The following is a 22,528-nucleotide window of genomic DNA, read 5'->3' as shown; positions in this document are numbered from 1 at the left end:
ATCTGCAGGACACGCTGCTGGAGCTGCTGCGTGACGCCGTGGTCTCGTCGGGGCGGCAGGGGAAGGGTCTCGTCGTCAGCGGTTTCCCCAGAGACCTGAAGCAGGCCGAGGAGTACGAGGCCAAGGCGAGTGACGGGTCAGAGCAGGACTGGGGTCAGAAACGGGAATAAAAGAGGAAAAAGTCAGAATAAAAGTTGTGCCTAAGAGCGAGAAAGAGGGGAAGTCGTGTTCAGAGGGATGATGTGTGCAGCGCAGGTTGTTCGGCCTCTCATCGACCAGCTCCCGTGTGTTTTCCATCAGATGGGGGAACCGAGCGCGGTGCTCCTGCTGAGCTGTTCTCCAGAGACCATGTCCGGTCGGCTGCAGCGTCGCAGGAGATCCTCCTCCGCCTCCGACACCGACAGCGCCCTGCACAGGAGGGCCGAGATCTTCTTCGAGGACAGCCAGGCCGTCACAGCTCACTACGAACGCAGGAGGCTTCTGCACACGGTGAAACCCAAAACCACATCCGTTGCCGTCACCTCCCCACTCAGCGCAGGAACCAGAGCAAACTCGAACACATGAAGGGAATCGTACTTTGTACTTTTGTCGTCAGTAGTTTAAAGACGAACTGAACCGTGGCTGCTATAAAAAGTAAAAACAGACGTCCAGAAGCAGGGAGCAGAAAAACATGCATGCAGTCGATTTGGCTTTTAAATGCAGCTACGGCAAAAGTTTTTTTTTTTTAACGCTTTAGTACTTTTTCTGCTCTTTCAGCGAAACACACACAAAATATCGTTTCCCAAATGAGAAAATAAATTACCAACCTACAACCATTTCCCACCAGGCCAGTTTATGAACCTGTAATCTTAATGAAAGGCTCAGATCTATAAATATTCGTTTCATTGTCTCCATATTGAAGCACGGTGGTGGGCGCATTATGCCCTGCAGGTTTTGTTCATTCGCAGGACCTTCAGACTTAGTTGGAATGGACAAAATGGTGAATGGAGTGCACTAAAGGCAAAAACCTGTTTTAGTTTTTCAGTTAACTCATCACTGTAGAATAGTCCCTCGTTTATTGCGGGTGTTAGGTTCCAGACCCCTCACCCTCCCTGCAAAAAAATCTGCAATGTTACATTTATTTTAGCATTTATATATATTTTAAGGCGTTAGAAACCCTTCCCACACTCTTGCAATGTTCTAAACTCTTAAACCTACGTCATGTTGACAACATGCGTACAGTGCTGTATACGTAGCTACTAAATTTTACTCAGCAGGCTCTGCAGAACAGCAACAGTTCTTCCTTATGGTCTTACCAGGTTCCATTTCTGCAGACGTACCCTGCAGCGAAGAAGCCCACAATCAATGTTCTAAACTCTTAAATCTACTAATTTTAACAACATAATTACGTGTAGCTACTAAATTTTACTTACCAACATGTCCCTGCTTGGAGGTCTTCATGGGCCATTTGAAAGAGATGAAAAAAGTCTTGGTAGGCTCCAGATGGAGCGCCGGCCCGGCGGCCTCCCAACTTGGAAGTCTGCGTGGCTACCAGCTCTTAAGATTCACTGATGGGTCTGGAGGTCTGGTTCTGCTCCAGTTCGGTGGGTTCCATGCAGCTCTCCGTTTCCGCTATGTCACTGTAAGAAGCGCTGAACTATTTCTGATCAGATCAAAACTTTCCTTCTAGTATTTCAGCAGAAGGAAAAAGGGAATCTGGGCAGGACATTGTTGACTTCTGGGAAATGTAGTCATTATGCGCGGGAATACAGTATAGGCTTATTGAGAGAAAATTATAAAATGGCACCTGTCCGAAGCTTTTTATTTTTCGATATAGTTTTACAGTACTGTACTGTATCCAGCACTGTCCCAATCATGTAAGTAATATTAAACTTGACAGTCATGTGTCCTGTACAAATTATTATTTTATGTTAATGTGCGTTGACAAACCACAATATAGCAAGTCCCTGAAAGTCGAACCGCAAAATAGCGAGGGACTACTTAAAAAAAAAAAGACAGAAAGAATGTTGCTTTAGCATTATGATTAGCATTATTGTTATAAGGATAAACTAAATGCAATGAAATGATCAGAACAAAGTCCAGATCTCAGTCCAGTCAAGAATGTGTGTTACGGCTGTAGAACACAAGCAGAATCCTTTTTTTGTTTTTTAAGAAAGAAAAAGATCTGAAGCAGTTTTTATTGAAATAAGTGCATAAATCTTACTAAATGTACAACTTTATCAAAAATCTCATAAAAAACTACAAACTCAGACCCTCTAATCAAGTGAAAAATAAGGTATTTTTCCTAAAAGGTTCTTTCTGTACAGCTAGCCAGAGGAGTCGCCCCCTGCTGGTCAATAAAAAGAATGAAGGTTTATACGCTTATTGGCTTTAGTTTTCAGACTTGGAGGCTGCCACATCTTTTATTGCTTTAGTATCATGCAGTCTTTGCTTGCAGCTTTGATTTACCTTGACACCTGTGATTTTGCTGCTTTAAAATTAAAACAATTGGCTATGAAAGGGTTTTATTTGTCTCTGAAGTAAAGATAAACCTTCCAAGTCTAAAAAACACAATTTTTTTGCTTTGCCTCTTGTCCGTTTCAATATAAATCAGGTGAGGAGATAAACACAACAAATGCATGTTTTAAATATTCATATAAAAAGGCACCACTTTATTTTACAAACCATAGAAACAACCTCCAGTCATCTTCGCACACAAGTAGGACACTTTGTGATGTTACTGCAGCTAAAAGATGTTGCTCTAAAGGTCGGCTCCGACCATAAAAGCAACGTCCGACTCAATGTGGACTTTACGCACCTCACTGATGTTTCCACTAACATGAGGGCAAATGAAAAAAAAATCACAGACTTCAAGGTTGGAGATGAACCGCCCCTTTAAAAAGAGTTGTTTGAACCTTTAAATGCCACATCAGGTGTGTGTGTGTGTGTGTGTGTGTAAATGCCAGAACAGGTACTGAGGTCATCAGTCCGCTCAGCTCTGTGGCACACAGCTCGTTCTCAATGTTCATGTGAAAAAGTTTAGTCTTTCTGTGTAAATATTTGGCAGAACTAAAGGAGGAAGGGTAATCTGATACAAAATAATTATTTATTCATTCACACAGCCTAATTGTAGCTATATAAACTATTTATATTTGCCCCAAGCTGTAACAAATTTACATTTCTGCAGTTATACAACTTTAATTTGTATTTTTACAGTCTTGTTATAGTATACTGTTATATAAGGATACATTCAAAGCTCATTTTATACCCAAACATGAGGTTTCCATTATAACCAACTACAAATCAAACTCTGAAAATGTTGGGTCATTCTGTGGTGAGAGCAGGGAACAGGTGGAAGAGAACTTAGAGAGGTGGCGGTGTGCACTTGAAGAGGAATGAAAGTCAGCCTTAGTAAGACAGAGTACGTGTGTGAATGAGAGCGAGAAGGTGGAACAGTGAGGCTACAAGGAGCAGAGGTCACAGAGGTGCAGGACTTCAAGGACTTGGGCTCCACTGTCCAGGAAAAAGACAAAGAGGAGATATACTGATGCAGTCAGAGAGGACATGGTTGGAGTGAGGACAGAGGACACAGAGGACAGAGTGAGATGGAGGAGGGCGACTACTGTATTTTCCAGCGTATCACAGTTTTTTTTATATAGATTTGTCAGTCCTGCGACTTGCATACATTTTTTTTTCAATATTCATAATGCAATTTTTGACTGACGCTTTAAATTTCGAAGAACTGCAACAGCGAGTCCTCCCGTGCACGCTCGCTTCATGCAGGGGAACGCTGGAGAGCTAGCGGCTCTGTATTGCGATGGATGGATGGATGGTACCGCACCACCCAGGCGAAATGAAGCGGCTTTGACCATTAAATAAGCGCATAATAAACATGACGGGTCCGCGGTGACGCATAATAAATGCAGCTTATACGCCAGAAAATACGGTATATTGAGACCCCTGAAGAGGGAAAAGCTGAACATTTGAATTTTACGTGTAGTTTTGAATGTGCTGCTGCTTGCTCCAACAGAGATCCAGACTGAGCTGTAAGACCATGAATCTGATGATCGTATAAACTCTCACCAGCCGTCAGTTTTTTTAGTCTTTTGTTTAATCCTGAGGTTAAAACGTATAAAAAGGTGGGGGTGAGTTCTGAACGGCTTCCGTTTGTCTCTGCAGATTGATGCCGAGAGGTCACCAAACGAAGTGTTCGCTCAGATCTGCCAAGCTGTCGAGTCCTGCTCCACCGTCTGATTTCCATTTACACCCCCCAGTTCCTCTGAAGACCCACTCTTCCCCTCCACTGAAACCCCTCCACATCACCGGCACCAGCTTATTGAACTCTAGTGGTTTGCATGTCTCACCTGCAGTCAACACCCGACTCATTTCGCTTCACCCACGTGCGTTTTCTCCCTCCTCCCCACCTCACACCAACCTCAGTAAATACTGCTAACTGCCGGAGCGAGGCTCATAACCGTGCAGAGAGCGCGCCCAGTGTTCCACCAGGGGAGCCGAGGACGGTTTTCCTGCCGTGCTACAAAGTGGAAATGTCGGTGTGTGTTCACGCTCGTGCTCGGCACTACGCTTTGTATCGTAACAAGCATGCAAAACTAACAGTTCAGCTTAAAACTGCAGTCTGTGCGTTTGATTAAAACAGAAACAAAGCTTCGGCCAGTTACAACTACTGCATTTGTATGTTTACAAGCTCATCGTGAGGGTTCTGTGGGAGTCTCTGGTATTTAACATTCAATAAAGCAGGTGTGTTTGTTTAACAGAGGAGCTCTGAGTCTTGTTTCATGTTTTACCTGCAGTGAGGATTGATCCGACAGCGCCATCTGCTGGTGAGACGATGTGGAGTCAGCTGATTTTAAACATCACAAGTAAACTCCCAGGATCTGCAGCCAAAGTGTTTGCAGAGCCTGTAGTGTCGTTTTTAAGGTTTTGCTCACGATAAGTCAGATTTATTGGTAAATTTCTAAAATTGTCTTAAATACTTGAGGTTTTCTGAAAGTGTTTCAAAGTTCAGGACGCATGAGGTCTTTGTTTAAAATCCTGTTAACCGTTTAGTCTGTTTGAAAGCAGATTATCTCATGAAGCACACCATTTCAATTAAACCAGGTAATAATGGCCAATACCTCAACAATTTATTCTCTTTCAGTGTCCATTCAATCCAAGATGGCCACCAAAGCAAATAAAAATAAATAGTGTACTTATAATTCAGTCAGTTTTATATTTATTGTGCTAAAATGTGAGACTCAACGTATTTTTTCCTCAAAATTTGGAGGGCAGTGTGCATTAATTCAAGGAATGCTACATTTTTAATTAGACAAATGTGCCCGTTTTGTTGTTAAATCAACATAAATTTAACTTATGAAGCATTCAGGACTACAAAAGCTTCCAAAACTATTGTATTTTTCAGACTATAAGGAACAATATCAATGAACGGGTCTGTTTTCATACATGAGCACTGGATTATAAGGCGTATTAGGCAGATTAAGTTCATTTTGACAGATTTTTGAGCGCCGTGTACCACATAAAATCAGTTTGAGGTCAGTAAGGACGATCGAAATTAATACATAAACGTGCACTGAATAATAAGGCTCAATGTCGATTTTTGAAAAAAATTCAAGGATTTTAAGTACGCCTTATAGAATAAATAAAATACGGTAACAGAAAACTCAGCAAAGGAACCTTTTTAAAACTGATCTTTAGACAAGTTGTTCCCATTTTTCTGTAAAATCTAATATAAAAAGAACTCGACTTCACATGCGTTTTGTCCACTTTCCTCAGTTTTTAAGCACCGACTGAAGAATGAGCTGTAACAGTCTAATTAAAAAGGACAAAAAATATTCAAACCGTTTTGAAAGCCCTTCAGAAAATCTAAAATCTGTTATCAACTGTTAATCTTTACAAGTGTAATAATGGTTTAGTGTTTACAGAATAATTATTACTCATCATCCGTTTAACTTGTTGTAAAGTGGTATCAAAGAACATTAATCATCTGTTACATTTAATGATTTAGAGGGCTCCCTTTAAGAGATCATTTTTACCAATTTAATGTATGCAAATATTTAAAAAAGCAAATCAAATAATCAAAGCCAAGTGTAGCCCACCCCTCTAAACTAGGTGAGGGCCCCTGAGCTCGTTAAAACTCTTGAACTCAAACTTATTTATTCTTCCAGTAATTCTCAGTCAGGTCATCTGGACGGTTTCTTTTTTATAGAGATGTTTCACCCTCTATCCAGAGGACTTCATCAGTCAGAGGAGTTCCAGAAAACGGTTTCCCCAAGCAGTAAACTCCTTAAGTGGACCAACCAGTTTGCTGGTGCTAAGATGGTTTCTTGGGGGCCGTCTGATGAAGTCCTCCGGATAGAGGGTGAAACGTCTCTATAAAAAAGAAACTGTCCAGATGACCCGACTGAGAATTATTGGATTTGATACCTGGATGATTGAGCATGAACTTTGTTGCTTATTTATTAAAAATAACCAACAACACAGGACTAAAGTTTTGAGCTTTAAGAACTTGTATTAAATTTAAACCTTCACATTAATTCCAAACATTTTCAGTCCATAATAAAACTCTAAAGTTTACACCAAATCAAGTGGGCCCAACCTCTAGCATACATCTAAGCCGGCATATAGTTAAATTAATTTTGTACAAACCTAATTAAACCGTTGCAGGCCTGATGTGATGCTGAAGAATGGAGGGAATGTGGCATCTTACTCCACGGTCTGGAACCTCTGGAACTTCACCCGTCAGTCCCAGTTGAGACGGTGGGGGATGCTCTCAGCTCCTTCACGTCTCTCGGTCCACCAGAAACAGCAGGAAGCAGAACGGTCCAGTGAAGATGCTCCAGCTCAGTCATGTCAAACTCTTCAGTTTAGGATCTTCTACCTGTACTTCAGGAGTTTCCATGCCAGAAACTTTAGTCAAGTCTCTTCCTGTTAGCCGCACAGTTCTGTGTCCATTCAATTTGCCAATGAACGTTAACGTCTTAGTGAGCTATAAAACATAAACTCTATACTAATAGTTAATTCTAAAACCCAAGGTAGAGTTGATGTTTGTGGAGACTGTCGATTTGAACGTCTAAAACACCGACACACACCTGGTTTTACAAACTGCACCACAGGTTGTTTCCCACCACTGTCCAGCTGAAACTCATTTCTAATCACCTCCTGTCTCCGCCCACTTCCTGGATATAAACCAATGACAGATCAGTAAAGCTGTTCGGCACCACACCACCTCCTTTTCCAAACATGAACCCTTCAAAATAAAAAAAAAACATGTGGCAAAACTTCCTTCAAAATAAAACTGCATTCCCAAACTACACATTAATACAAAATACAATTATTGTGGACAAGCCTTGAAGAATAAAACAAGAAGCACCGATGTAAAAACATTTTTCACATACTTTTATTTCCACGGTTCTCCTCTAGCAATTTTTTTTACATTATTATTTTTTTTACATAAGAACAGACTGTTATACAGATACTGAAGCTGGGAAAAGGGGGTGAGGGAAGGAGACAAAAACTATACAAAATGGTGACTACTCAAGCACAACAAAATCTAGGTGTATAAAATTGTGTGGGTCGTTCCACGGTGGAGGCACCAACCACTACTTCAGTTATTTGTTGTCGGGTTTTTTTTTAAATAGATTAATAAAAATACAATCTTTTAAATGGACCTTTAAAGTGGTTTGCAGAATTAAGGATCTAGGAGGGAAATGATCGGTAACGGAGAGAGCGGGACGTTGGAGCCGAGCAGGAGAAGCGGTCGGGTCCAAGGTCTCCCCCTCTGCCCAAAAAGTAAAAATCTTTTTGTTTCATTTTATTTTAAATGGCACACGGCAACTAGCGGTGGCTACTTTTCACTTTTCCACGATATACTCGAACAGTCAACATGGTCAACGACGGCACACACCGGGAGAGGACAGAAAAAAAAAAAAAAACATCTTTGTGTTTTCCCACGTTCTCAAAGAAAAATGGCTCTCTGTGTTGTAGTGCTTCTCTTGTTAGACGTGTTTCAGTGGAGAGAGCGAAGGAAACGGATGAGGTGAGTGTGTGTGTGTGTGTGTGTTGGGAAGGTGAAGGGAGCAGCATTGTGTGACAGTGTTCGTGATGACTTCATGATGAAACTCAACCTGTAAAACACGCGGGTCGGTCTGAAGAACATCGACTCGACGTAACTTCGCTCAGTCGGCCTCGATGACGCGACGTCAGTTCCTGCAGAACCCAGTGACTCATAAATAATCTAAAATGGTTTCCACTCTTGCATAAAACACAGACACACTAAATCCACCTCAGTGTATCGCAACGAGCCCAGTCCACCGTGGCTCCATTAGGTGGCGCTCCACCAGACGAATCATCAATTCTCCAGTTGAAGCAGCACAGAGAAGGTGGGGGGGGGGGGGGTCCTGGAGTTTCAAAGCTCAGGAATGTTGTGCGCCTTCAGTTTTCTTTTTTAAATAGTGTATCGTTTCAAATCACCGTTAAATAACCTGGCTGAGGTGGGGTTTTTTTTGGGAGGGGATCAACGCAACCACCCTTTGATGAAGTCAGAGAGGTCAGTAACCAACAGCTCCCCCGCCCACCAGCAGCAGCAGCTCTGAGGTCTGTTCTGAGGCCCCCCCGGCTGGCCTTCCTGCCTGGCCGGTGGGTGAAGCGGTTATCTTGGACTTGGAGGATGGAGCCGTACACAGAGTGGCCTGTGGGGTACGTGGAGAGAGAGAGAGAGCTAGGGGCGCCTGGGATCCTGTCATCTGTTGGCGGGGAAGTAATTAGGGTCCAGGTAGTTGTAGCCCGTGCTCTGCGGCAGGCAGTAGTCCCTGTCCAGGAAGGTTTCGGACTGATACACCGGCTCCAGGTGGTGGTTGGGTTTGTGGGTCTCCGTCTTGAACAGGCTGCAAACGAGAGAGAATGATCACGTGTCCATCCGTTTGGTGAAAATTTAATCTTTAGTAAAGTGATCATTCACAAACACATCTGGTTTTGATTCGAGGATGTGTCGGTCGTGGTGTAAGGCTTACACGACACACTAATGTTCATAGTTGCAATAAATTTAATTACCGTACTTTTCGCCCTAGAAGTCGCAGTTTTTGCGTAATTTGCATGGCCTGCAATTATACGCCGAAGCAACGTATTTATGGATTTTTTTCCACCCATATTTATAAACCAATGTTTGGCTGGAGATGTGACCATTATCATTAATTCTGACTGAAAATATTGAACACTATCATTTTCAGCCACTAGATGGCACTCGAGTGGTATAGTATGCCGTTGTATCATGTAATAGGTAAAAGTGGCTATTAATGACACAACCGGCTTGCCACAGCCAGCTACCGTCGTCTGCCTGGAGCAAACGTAAAATTAGCTTCATTTCACTGCGCCGCCCCGGCGAAATGAAGCTAATTTTACTACTGAAGTGCATTTATTAAGTAAAAGGTCAACAGACACACCTTTGCTATAAAATCGAGCTAACAATTGTTTTTAGGTGGTTCTCTTGTTAAATTTCCAAGAAATGCACGACTCGTCCCTTTGCGCGTTCGTACTTCTGCGTATTGTTGGAAAACGCAGCCGATTTGACCGTCAAAGTGCGTTTATTAAGTAAAAGTTAGACTGAGACACAGCTTTACTATAATTTCTAGCAAACAAATAATTGTTTTTAAGTGTTAATCTTGTTAAATTCTTGTTAAAGTCCTCTAGTACATGCTCCCGCAACCGCCGTTTGGCAGCCAATCAATTCATGGCACAACACCCGCCCACATTTCTGGGTCGTCAGTGGTGACGCATAATAAATGCGACGTGTACGGCGGAAAATACGGTATGCAACGGTGTTGCATTGATGATGATGAGACAGATTTTAGATTATAACTTAAATTAAAACCGCGTTAAGCATTTTTATTTAAACGATTAGAAAATATTATAGTGCCAGTGACCGTTTTAGTGATAAATATGAATGCATTATTGTAAAGACAACAGTAACGAGATATGGCAAAAACAAAATACACTGCTGAGATAAAGACGTCCAGGTATTTCCACGCTCGGTAACAGGAAGTGATGACAAAGAGGAACGCCTGCATGTAAACAGAACATGGCTGCAATGGCTGACAACACAGATGGCAGAGAAGAATCGGATGTTTCTTTAGATTATTTGAGTCACTATGAGAAAAAAATTGAAGTCAGAGTTTATATAAACAAAGATAAGGGAGTTCCCCTTTGTCGCCACTTCCTGTTCCACTTCAGTCACAACGTTTAAAAGAAAAATGTGCCAGTTATGTGACAAGATGGGTAAAATCGTGTTGTTGAATTTTTCGGCTGCTCCGTTCTTCAGGAGTCACCACAGTGATGTAACTCAAAGACTTGGCTTTTATTATTACGCCGCATGTCCTTCCTGACAACCACCGAGCTACCACAGCCCTCTGTGTGGGGCAGAGAGCGGCCATCAGCAGATTGTGGGGGTTAAGGGCCTTGCTCATGGGCCCAGAGTGGAACAAATGAAGGCAGGTGTGAGCGTTTCACCTTTCCCACATACATTTTGATGTTGTCGGTACCGAGAGTTGAACCGGCGACCTTCCGATCACAGGCCCACCGTCTCTAACCTCTGCGCCACCACTCTCCCTGGGTAAAATTGTGTGTATTATTTCTAAAATACAGTTTTCTTCCACTTTTTGTATTTTAAAGAAATGTACTTTACAGTCTGAAGGACCGCACCAAAGAGAAGGTTTTAGGGTTTGTTTGTTTTTTAGAAAAGTTACATTACGCACAGAGAACTCATTTCAACAGTCAGCACATGTGCTAACGCACTCCACCTGTGTGACGGAGCAGGAAACGACAACATTAAGCGACTACACTCGGATCTCCAGCTCTCGTGCGAACTCATTTCCGCAGCCTCGCACCAACCGATGCAGCTCTGATTTCTGTTTCTTCACGTCGACTCATAAAGTCAGGAATTCAGTTCTCACTAAAAAAAAATTAAAAAAAAGACGTCCTAATAAAAGATCCAAACTGTCTGTGAAACATCTGGAACAAAACCTGATTAATTCATTCTGTAAATGAAAGCGTTGTAATCATCTAAATCTGGACGTCAGCATTTAGCAGAGATTGGCAAATAAGACAGATAAACCCACTCAGGAGTTAAAATAAGATCCTGGCTTCTTTTTGCTTCTCACATCCTACTGACGTGCATATTTTATAGATGATTTAACACGTATCGAGACAAAAGGAATGAAATGGTGATGAAAATGGCCTCGAGGCTTGAGCCGACAACCATTAGTTACTTTAAATTTGAACTAAATCTAGTCTGCCACACTGGAGCTTATGAGCAACAATGCAGCTAATCATAATAAACCCTGTGCATCTTTACAGCCGATCCAAGACTAGTGCACGTGGTCCCACAGATCCACACAACGCAGCCCTCCTTCGATCCGTCCAGTCTAGCTACAGGGAACGTCTGCTGCTCTTTTGTAAAACTGACACGGTCCGTTCACAGCTTTCTCATTTAGTGGGTTTCTTTTACAGTAAACTTGTAGCAACGTCAGCAAACATTTAATCCATCAACAGATGTTTTGCTGTTCACTTTTTGTTTTGTCTCTTTCAGAAAAAGCACGTTATGTTTTTGTTTGATGCACTCAGACAAAAACCTTTTATTCATAGACCATTACGAATAGAAGAGCAATTAAGCTTTAAAAAAATAATGCTTTTGTGAGTGAAAGTTGTTGAAGTGCGACTCGTACCGACAACAGAAAAAAAGAACAGCCAGGTTTTATTTTGAGGGGGAACGAACACCTGCTACCTTGTTAACCGCGTGCTCGTCGTTTTAAAACACATTACTGTGCACGTCGCACCGCAGTACAAGTCACATCAGTCCAAATACGTCTAATAAAGTGGAAAAAAACATAAATAAGTCGCTTCGCCGTATTAGTCGCATCTATTATGCGTCACCGCTGACCACCCGGAAACGTGGACCGGTGTGACAAAAAATATATATATAATCGATTGTCAAATGGCGGCCGCGGGAGCGTGCACGGGAGGACTTTAACAAAAATTTAACAAGCTTAACACTTAAAAACAATTTTTGGTTTGCTCAAAATTATAGTAAAGATGTGTCTCAGTTGAACTTTTCCTTAATAAATTCACTTTAATGGTAAAATCAGCTGCACTTCACCTGGCGGCGCGGTGAAATGCAGCTGATTTGATGTTTGCTCCAGGAGTTCTGGAGTGAGACGACGGTGGCTTTATGGCAAGACAAGTGTCTCATTAATAGTCACTTTTACCTATTAATGACACACTTGGCTTGCCATATCACTTGAGCGCCCTCTTGTGGCTGAAAATGGTAGTGTTCAATATTTTCCATGTCTGAATAAATGAAATTGTCAGATCTCAGCCAAAAATTGGGTTATAAATATGGGAAGAAATGTATATTAGTCGTGTTGCTGCATAAGTCGCAGGGCATGCATATCTATGCAAAAAGGTGCGACTTACACAGCAAAAAATACGGTACATTTTGTGTTCCTGTTTCTATACGTGACAGAGGAGCGTCTCACCAGTCCGAGCAGTTGGAGCAGAAATCAACCGCGTTTTCTGGCGGACAGTCCTGGCAGTGCCATCTCACGCCCTGGATGGGCTCCATGCCGCAGACGTCGCACTGCACGAGAGAAAACACGAACGAGTCAAACATCTGCAGAAAACGGGGCCGAGTAAGAGCTAACTCTTTGACTTCTGTGTAAAACCTTATACTATTAGCATCCCTTTATTATAAATACTCATACTTGTGTTTTTACTCATAGGCCATTTTAAATTTCAGAATTCCATGTGCGGTTTTTAGTTTGATCTGGTTATAACCATTTTAGAAATACATGTGTAAGATTTTATTTATTTTAAGCTGTTATTTACTCATTTTGATCAAGGTTTATGGACTTTTTTAACTACTATGGCTGAGAATGTTAACTGCCCATGAACCACGTGTTTGAGTTAGCAGAGAGTTTGTTTCTCTCTCAGAAGGTTGAATGAGGAGATGATTTGATCCTGCATGTGCAGCTTGATGGCCGAGGACATCAGTCTGCTGCCTCTGAGCCAGGCGCTGATAAGTTTATAAAAACAATTCTCGCACGCTGCCCGTGACAGATTCTCGTGACTGGGCTCCATGCATGCAGAACTTCTGAACATCTGTGTAACCTGTTGTGAAAGTCTGTCCTTGCAAGTAAAACCAGTTAAAAATCTTCGTGTCCTCAAGTGTGGCTTCTTTGAGTAAATAAAATGAAGAGAGGATATTTTTTGTACAACAGTTAGGTTAAACTTTGATTTCTTATGTGCTGCCGCCCAAGACTTCTATTGTTTCCTTAGAGCTCCGGTTACTCATATTGATACTAGGCCTGACACGATAACAAATTTTGCTGTGCGATTAATCGTCTCAGAAATTATTGCGATAAACGAAAATATTGCTTGAAATTTGACGATAATTAGTAATTATCGTTAAATTTAAGAAGAAATGCTGGTTGGTTTTTGTGTGTAGTGCTTTTTTTGACCACCAGATGGCAGTATAAGACTGTTTGAACAGAGGGATGGATAGTGAGGGAGCGAGCAGCGCGTCTCTAAGAAAAATGGGAGGGAGGCCCATTGACGTGACATGGGCCGTCTCTCTTTGGTTCCCAAAATGGCGGACACTCGGTGTGGTTTGAGCTCTTTAGCATAGCATTTGTCACACAAAGCTTTTAATAAAAAATAAAAAAAATCAGTAAACAAGTTCTCAGCTTCTTTTTATCACGAAGACGTGGGTTTCAACCGTGAATTTTTAAACTTTGACAACACGGAAGTTTTTTCCCCGAGGTCGGCCTGTTAGTTTAGCTCGTAGCTTAGCTTCTTTTAATGATCCAAGAATGTGATTTTGAACAATTAAAACAGATTTTAAAGAGAAAAGAGAATGGGAGGAGTCAGTGAAGAGCACCGGAGTTGAGTCTTTTATCATCAAGTGTCTTCAGTAGAAAGAGACACGAAGAAACGATAAAGCCGATGAATGAAAATGAGGTTGATAATTTTCATTTATCATGCGATTAATTGATTTCTTGTTTGTCACGACAGGCCTAGTTGATAAAATGAGCCTGTACGGTTACTTTAGCACACTGAACACACGGCACACTCAGAGACCAGCAGAAATAATGCACAGTTTACTGCAGGAACACAAACTAAACCTCGTGGACTTGAGGAAACTGCTGAAATCACAGAAAACGCGTCCATACACCGTATGTTGCTGCCTGACTTTATCATCGATGTTTCACCTTGAATCCTAAATGCTGCACCCCGCCCTTCTCCTCCTGGATCTCCTGGAGTTTTTGTTTTTTCAAACACTTCAGCTCCAAAAGCTCTTTGTACTCCGGTAAGTTTCTCAGCTCCACAGGAACGCTCTCCTCATCCTGAGTTTGCAGGAAGACGAACACAAACAGAAAAGTGGAGTTAAGAGTGATGGGTGTCGTGCACAGTTAAAACATCTCAGTGTGACACTTGGTCTCACTTTTTATAACAGAACAGCAGAGCATTGTGCTTTTCTTCTGTTTGAGCAGCAGCTTTGCACCAAAAACAGATTACAGCAAAAAAAGGTAAAAATAAAGAACAACCTTAATCAACCTCCTCGTCTCATGCAGAGAAAAGAACAACGGGACAAAATTAAACGACATACTCTACTAAAACACATCCAGGTCTTGTGAGCAGGATGTGCAATTCTACTAAGCTTCTGTCACATCTGCTTTTGGTACAGTTCCCTTTTATTATTATTATTATTTTATTAAAAATAAGGCCAAATAAATGACAACCTGGTGAGGGAAGACATTGTTACACAGGCTGGCAGCACCTTTCTGACTCTTCTCTGTTCTGGTGATGCAAGAGGATTCCATGATGGAGAAAACCCATCTGTGTTCTCAGCAAGGAAACAGGAAACAGTTTTACTTAAAGGTTACTGCCATCAAAGAAGGGGGTGGGGGGTGGGGGGGTGTCAGCGCTTTGATAGCACCAAACAGTGGAGTTGCTCGGTTCAAATGGAAAGAGAAGCGCAGCCTGTCAGACCCCTGCTCTGATTTAGCAAACATCACAAACGGCCATGATTGCAGTTGAAACGAGGAGATGCTTCGTTTTATGCTGCAGCGTCAACGAGAGGCTGAAGGGGCTGGTATAAGAAAACCCATTAGAGGAGACAGCTGCTGGAATACGGCTCAGGCTTGAATAGATTTAAATTAAATAACACAACACTCGAAAAAGTGCGACTTTTCTCTCTTACAATTTTACAGAATTTTCTTCTTAAAGCAGCACAACAAATATTCGTTTCTACCGTATTTTTCAGACTATAAGGCGCATTATGTGAAATAAGTTCATTTCGACAGATTTTTGAGCACCGTGTACCACATGAGGTCAGTAAGCACAACCAAAATTAATACGTAAGGCACGCTGGATTTTAACTGTTGATTTTTGAGAAAATTCAAGGATTTTAAGTGCGAAAAATTGCACATGCAACTATTATGTTCAATTCCATATTACAACTCACAGAGCTGAAACTGAACATCGTGTAGTCAGTCCTGGTCTTTGAGAGCCACTATCCTGCATGTTTTAGATCAGGGGTGTCCACGCGTTTTCATCATGCAAGCTACTTTTAAAACGACCAAGTCAAAGTGATCGACTTACTACAAGGCTCCGTTTACACAAGAACAACCTCTGGAAATGTTAAGAGTATTTTCAATATTTATTATAAACAAAAAATGAGTGGGTTTACGCAAACGCGCTGTAGTTTCTATGCAAGTCGGGTTGCCAGATAAGAAATTATGAACTACAATACTGTTGCTTTAAAATTATATTATTTCAACCCAATATGTCTGATGTGCTGAGTAAAGATATTTTAAGATGAAGTGTGTGTTGTGTTTGTTGAACATGTGCACAGAAAAGGAGGGTTTAAATAAGACATTTTAAATTTATCTGGCAACCCTGATGCCATGCTCATCTGCATTCATTGCACATGTCTGCATGATCAGTTACCTCCAAACCGGTGAATACACCAACGTCTCTTTGGAGCCTGGACTTTATTAGTTTTGCTCCTACGTGCTGCAAAAGGGCGAGCAGCACAAAAACACGCTGCTCTCTGCCGTTTATTACAACTGTTGTTAGTGCAGAACAACTTTGGACTGCAGCCGCCTGTAGTGTGCATATGCAACTCCACACATGGAGAATTTCACACTTTGGGGGCGGGGTGTCTCCACTCTAAGACCTGGTTTGAGAGAATGGGCTGTGACTGGCTGCCCTGTGTGTCAATCAAGTGACAACTTTCTCAGTGAGGATGGCTGACGTGACGTCTATTTTTTTTAATGCCATACGATCTACCATTAATGCCTTTGCGATCAACCGGTAGATCATAATAGATTTATTGGGCACCCCTGTTTTAGAGGTTTCTCTGTTTCATCACACCTGATTTGAATAAACGAGCAGCTAACAGGCTTCTGACCTGCTGAAGACCAGGGAAACAACTACAACATGCAGAAGAGTGGCCAACAAGGACCAGGACTGGGGATCACTGAAATGCCCAATCGAGTATAAAACAAGCTGCGCGCAGTACATAATTCATTTTCAGGGTAATATCATGAGCAAAGAATAAAACCAGTATTTAGTTAAATGAAGCAGCTGTACTGTCTGGTAAATGAGCGTGGATACAAAAAATAAAATTAAAAGTGGAAAACGGGGTGAGCCACCAAATCATTTATGGCTAATAAAAGTAGAGTAAAAAATAAATAAAGTCTGTTTTACCGAGTCATCTGCTGAAGGGTCCTGCATGTTGTAATACGGCGAGCGCTCGTCGTCTTCATCCATGAAGACCGGAGGCTCGTACGACGTTAGGAAGGTGGAGGGTCGGTACAGGTGCCTGTTCAGGTGGTGCTGCTTCTTACTGGAGGCCTGAAGGACGTCCATAGAATCAGATTCATTCTCACTGGTACCAGTTTCACACAGAGTATCGTATCTTTGTTTTGTATGTGATAAAAGTAGGTTTCTGTTGGCTGCTCCCCTCTGCAGGTGTTGCCACAGCGAGTAAACTCGCATGAAGGATTACGACCATTTGTTTTACGCTGGAGGCGTTTCCTGAGGCTCGAACTGGCAGCCCCAGCTTTACAAGGCTTCGACGCGTAACCGCTGAGCTACCGCAGCCAGAAACACCGTCGAGCCGAGTCAAAATAAGCCTCGTGACTCTGAACGATCAGTAGCTTTGAAAATCGAGCAGTTCTAACTTTTGTTAGTAGAAAATGCTCTTTCATCATCGTGCACCCGACAACCGTCTGGAAATAATTGTTGCTAAATTATAAAATAGTCTGTTTATCGTGTGCTTCTTTGCAGCTTTAGTCTGTTTAACATGAGTTTAAAGTGTGTTTTGAAACAAGTAAAGCAATAAAGAGGAGACTGTATTTGGTGGGTCCAGCAAATAGTACAAATAAAAAGATCTGTAAAGAACAACAACATTTTAAATGTATTTGTCTGAACGTGTTGCATGTTTCAGTGGTAACTTTTGTCTTGAAGCGTAAAGTCAAAGAATTAAAAGTAGTAAAGTGTAACCTGAGGCGAGTGGTTAAAAACAAAAAGTTTCCTCTCCATAAAGTCAAATCCACATCGTTGTGTCATCCAAACCAAAAAGATTATTACCATGTCTGTTATCATTCATCTTTTTTACATTATTGCTGTTTTTAATTTTCATTCACTCTTACTTTTATTCCACCCACTTCCCTTGAGGATTAATATAACATTACTGAACTATGAAACTCTTCTTTAAATATTCACAATTTAATCTGTTTTTTTATTACATATGTTGCAGTAATTTCCTCAAGTCAAAAACATAAATTAAACTAGAAGCTGGGCTTCCCGTGATGACTAGGTTCTGGTAGACATGAACAAATTAAGGCTGGCATTTTATAGAGCAAGCGTTCACTTAACATCAAACTACTGTATTTGACACCGTATAAGTCGCATCAGTCCAAAAATGTCTAATAAAGTGGGAAAAAACAAATACGTCGCATCTATTACGCATCATCTCTGACAACCTGGGCCGGTGTTGTGCCAAAAATCGATTGGCTGCCAAATGGCAACCGCGGGAGCGTGCACGAGAGGACTTTAACAAGAATTTAACAAGATTAACACTTAAAAACAATTATTTGTTTGCTCTAAATTATAGCAAAGGTGTGTCTCAGTTGAACTTTTCCTTAATAAATGAACTTTAATGGTCAAATCAGCTGCATTTAACCTGGGCGGTGAAATGCAGCTGATTTGACGTTTGCTCCAGGAGTTCCAGAGCGAGACAAAGATGGACTAGATGGCAAGCCAAGTGTCTCATTAATAGCCATTTTAATCATTAATGAGACACTTGGTTTGCCATATTACCTGACCGCCCTCTAGCGGCTACAAATGGTAGTGTTCAATATTTTCCATGTCAGAATGAATGAAATCATCAGATCTCAGCCAAAACTTGGGTTATAAATATAGAAATAAATGTAAATAAGTCGCTTTGCCGTATAAGTCGCAGGGCATGCTAATTTATGCAAAAAGGTGCGACTTATACAGTGAAAAGTACGGTAATTAAAACTTATTTCCCCAATAAAAGAACAAGAGTTTCACTGTAATTCAAAGTAGGAACATGAATGTTTTATAAGAAATTAATTTCTTTACAGAATAAAACTTAATTGCTGCAATGATAAAATATGTTTTTCTAACTGGTTTGGTGGAAAAAAATGAGATTGAGAAGCCTAATTAAGAGAAGTCAAAGGTTTGAAGGTTTAAAACATTTAGGAACCACTATGCATGAACTCCTTTCTTATTTCAGGAACGATTCACAAAGTTTTACTTTAATATTTAAAGTTTAATTACCAGTTTGAGTGCCAATTTGTTTTACACACTCGAGCACAAGACCACTTGTGATGAGAAGAGAAGTTCAATTTTTCTACACGGAAACAAATTCAAGGGGCAACAATTCGGTGATTTAGTTTTAACATCAGACAGGAGAGAGTCCCCACAAAATAAATAATCAGCTTCCTCGTATACAAACAGTGTTTCGTCACTGATTCTGTCTTGAACAGCAACAAAATCATAATCAGAACATTAGACCTATTTTACTCCTAACATCCCAAAAAAGATTAAATGAATGAAACCTCTGGTCTTTAAGTGACGAGATGTTTTATCCAGTAAGTGCGAGTTACCTTTTTAGTGTACATGCAGAGGTTGGGTGTCCTTCCAGGCACAGGAATACCAGCTTTTGTCAGTTTGATGAAGTACTTTTGAACTCTACTGGCAACCTGGAATGGTTTTAAAGGAAAATGGCAACATTTATTATTTCAGAGGGAGAAACAGCTGCTTGATTTAATTAGAGGTCGCACACTTCTATCATCCACAGACTGGCAGGGGGCGTCTGTGTTATTACACACATCAGTCAACTTTTTCATACAAATAAGCTCAAACTGCTTCTGTTTTTTTTTTTTTTTTAAGGTCAAATAATATAAGAGTTACAAATAAGGCTCTGAAGCGTGCGCCTTTTTTTAAAATGAGAACAACAGTAATGATTTTAACCTGTTTGGCCGTCCGATTGCCGAGCTCATCGGCAATTTTCTGCCATCGTTTGGACTCGATCTCCTCAGGTGGGTACTTAAGAAGAAGCTGCTCCAGTTTTTTCTGTCAAAACGGACAAAACGTACAATAAAAAATAAAATGTGCCCAACTTGTTTACTGTTTAATCAATTTTAACTTTTTTTCCCCCTTTAGTAGTCGTTTCAAACTGTTTGAGCCCAACTTCACAGGCTTCTTGGAGTTTTTTGACGTAATTTGTGACGTTTTTATTGCGTAAAAATTTAAATAAAACAAAATGTCAAATCGGAGCCGAGCAGTTGCTCAGGTTTGGAGCTGAACTATGAGCTCAGCTTTTAAAGAAGACGAACCGCGTTCGGTTTCATCTCGTTTACAGTTGTTCTGACTCCATTTTAATCAACTGATGAGACGAGACACCACCTCCCTCCAAGCTGTCCCGCTCTTATAGCTTAACATTTACACCTCCATGTTCAAACGCATCAACAGATCGGCTCAGATATTCATCAAGTTACAACTTTCAGTTCTGAAACCTTAATATTTTCTTTTTAATAGTGTGAATGATGTGAATATTTCACATCCCAGACTTCATACTTTCACTCATCAGGCTCACACAGTTTACTGCAGGGCTGCAAGATTTGCAACATCAGTAATGATTTTACGACTTGATTGTAACCGTTTAATTTTCTGGCAGAAAATTTACCAGGAAAATACGTTCATTCAGATCAAAAACAGAAACTACCGCCCTTACCATCATCTCTGGTTGTGTTTTAGTTCAGACTAAAAAACAGCAACAGCCAGTCAGACAAGGAGGAGGAGAATTATTAAACTTTTGTGCTACACACAAACAAGCTTTTGCTTTGTGGTTCATTCTCTGTGTCAGTTTTTAAAGGCTAACATGAAAACTATTCTTATGAGCAACTTCGTGTAATTTGTAACGTACACTCAACGTAAAATTTACATCATCTACACCAGTGTTTTTCAAAGTAGGGGGCCGCGGCCCCATGGGGGACCACCAGGGGGCGCTAGGGAGGAAAGCAAACAGTGTTGAATAATTATTTTTAAATATATTTTATATTGAAATAATTTTCACCATGCTCATCTTTCTGATTGTTAGTCAAATGTGCTCTTCAAGCACAGCAAGGACAAAATGAAGGAGTTTCTAAAAAAGACAGAAGGAACCGACCATCAGCCGTGCTGTGCTGGACACTGCTACAAACAAACAAACAAACAACTCATGGCCAGCTAAAATTCAAAGGTATGTGGAAGCAAACATTAAGTATGGCTTTACAGTCATACAGAAAAATGGCCACTATTGTCCGAAATGTGTCCTCTGCCTGGAGACCCTCGCAAACGAGTGTTTAAAACCTTCAAAACTTCAGCGCCACTTGAGTGGGAATATAATTCAGAGTTTAAAACATGTTAGCTAATAACATTTTTATGTTCAGCAGCTGGACGAATTAACTGATTATAGTGAATAAAAGTTAAAACATTCTAAAAGTTGATGTTTCTTTACACATTTTGTAACATTGTTTGTGGGTTTGTGGTGGGGGGACTCAGCCAGAAGCTAATGCTGTTTGGGGGCCATGGCATGGAAAAGTTTGGGAACCTCTGGTAGACCAAGTACAGTTCTGCACAGATGGTTTGTTTTTCCTTTTATGTTGTTTTGACTCTGAAATGTTAAAATAAAACTATAGGAGTTACGAGACTTGGCAGCAGCCCCTGCAGAGCGAACAAATAATAAAGAGAACTATAAAAAAAAAAAGTTACTGCGGTCTAAAGCACCAAATGCATAATGCAGGCGCCTTTACTGCACAGCCACAGATTTTATGATTTCACTGCAAAAAGACTCTTTTTGCTTCTGCTGTGTTCAGACACAAGGGAGCTGTTATCACAGGTGCAGCTCTCCTTACAGTTTGAGAGAAACAAAAGAAAGACAAAGAAACAGAACGTAACAATCTAACGAGGTTAAGAGTCAGGTCATCTGGACAGAGAATGGAAAAATGTTCTTTTATTTTTTATATGTTGGTGTTTTCATTTGGAATTGAGTTTTATCTTAAATCCCATAAAAAGTACATTATCGTTACAAATCCTAACAAAGACATTCATTTATATTCAATCATCATCAAGCATGTTTTCTTACACATTCGCTACCAACCTGTTCTTCCACCGTCCACAGCTGGTTAAACGTGTGAGGCTTATTTGGGTGACATATCCTCCCCCTGATCATCTGTCAACACACATTGAAAGACATTTCAAAAGACTGAACGTAAAAAACAATGTGCATCATCTGAAAGGATCCCAACATATGAACAGAGTGAATGCTTCACTTCGACAAAGGCTTGCTGTCAGATGTGACTTGAGACGTGTCGCTGGGAGTAAAACAGCGACTTCTTTGACTGACAAATAAAATCGTTTGAAAATTCAGAGCGCATCATCTGGGGGAATGCAAATGTGCCGGCACAATATAAACAGGAAGAGCAACAGACATAATCAAGAGGGTTGTTTTTGCTCAGAGAAAATTGTTTTTCCACCTTCTAATCCAAATAATCAATTAAAGTAAAACCTTGCTGCAGAGACTGCAGTAAGAAAATGCACAAATGTAAAGAATAAGGCAGATAAATGGAAAAAGGCTTGCACGCCATGATTCCATAGGATACCATGTTTTTTTTTACGTTCTCAGCTCTTAACCCTGCTGAAGAATAGAACTACCGTACACGTCGCACCGCCGTATAAGCCGCATCAGTCCAAATATGTATAATAAAATGAAAAAAAAACAAAACAAATATGTCGCTTCGCTGTATACGTCACATCTATTATGCGTCACCTTTGTTACGAGTCACCTTTGTTACAAGTCACCTTTGTTACGCGTCACCTTTGTTACGAGTCACCTTTGTTACGAGTCACCTTTGTTACGAGTCACCTTTGTTACGCGTCACCTTTGTTACGAGTCACCTTTGTTACG

The 22,528-nt window shown here is 40.9% G+C and overlaps 2 protein-coding genes across 4 annotated transcripts in view; one reads left to right on the top strand and one right to left on the bottom strand.

Annotated features, from left to right (window-relative positions):
- ak5 (adenylate kinase 5) overlaps positions 1-4,575 on the top strand; it is a 101,171-nt gene extending 96,596 nt beyond the window's left edge. Inside the window, exons 12-14 of the mRNA XM_037681882.1 lie at positions 9-125; positions 301-489; positions 4,159-4,575. Of these exons, the coding sequence (XP_037537810.1) occupies positions 9-125; positions 301-489; positions 4,159-4,233 (381 nt within the window). The 3' untranslated portion in view covers positions 4,234-4,575. The remainder of the gene's footprint in view (positions 1-8; positions 126-300; positions 490-4,158) is intronic.
- Positions 4,576-7,773: 3,198 nt separating this feature from the next.
- zzz3 (zinc finger, ZZ-type containing 3) overlaps positions 7,774-22,528 on the bottom strand; it is a 29,960-nt gene continuing 15,205 nt past the window's right edge. For all 3 annotated transcript variants that reach the window (XM_037682394.1, XM_037682395.1, XM_037682393.1), the window contains exons 7-13: positions 21,722-21,793; positions 19,552-19,653; positions 19,185-19,280; positions 16,756-16,902; positions 14,253-14,387; positions 12,522-12,622; positions 7,774-8,879 (exon numbers count right to left, since the gene is read on the bottom strand). In XM_037682394.1, the coding sequence (XP_037538322.1) occupies positions 8,735-8,879; positions 12,522-12,622; positions 14,253-14,387; positions 16,756-16,902; positions 19,185-19,280; positions 19,552-19,653; positions 21,722-21,793 (798 nt within the window). In that variant the 3' untranslated portion in view covers positions 7,774-8,734. The remainder of the gene's footprint in view (positions 8,880-12,521; positions 12,623-14,252; positions 14,388-16,755; positions 16,903-19,184; positions 19,281-19,551; positions 19,654-21,721; positions 21,794-22,528) is intronic.

The sequence above is a fragment of the Nematolebias whitei genome, chromosome 9 (genome assembly GCF_014905685.2).
Source record: "Nematolebias whitei isolate Nwh7 chromosome 9, NemWhi1, whole genome shotgun sequence".
In the NCBI taxonomy this organism is placed as follows: domain Eukaryota; kingdom Metazoa; phylum Chordata; class Actinopteri; order Cyprinodontiformes; family Rivulidae; genus Nematolebias; species Nematolebias whitei.
Note: the sequence above shows the minus strand (reverse complement) of the source record. Positions and strands in the feature narration are given on the sequence as shown.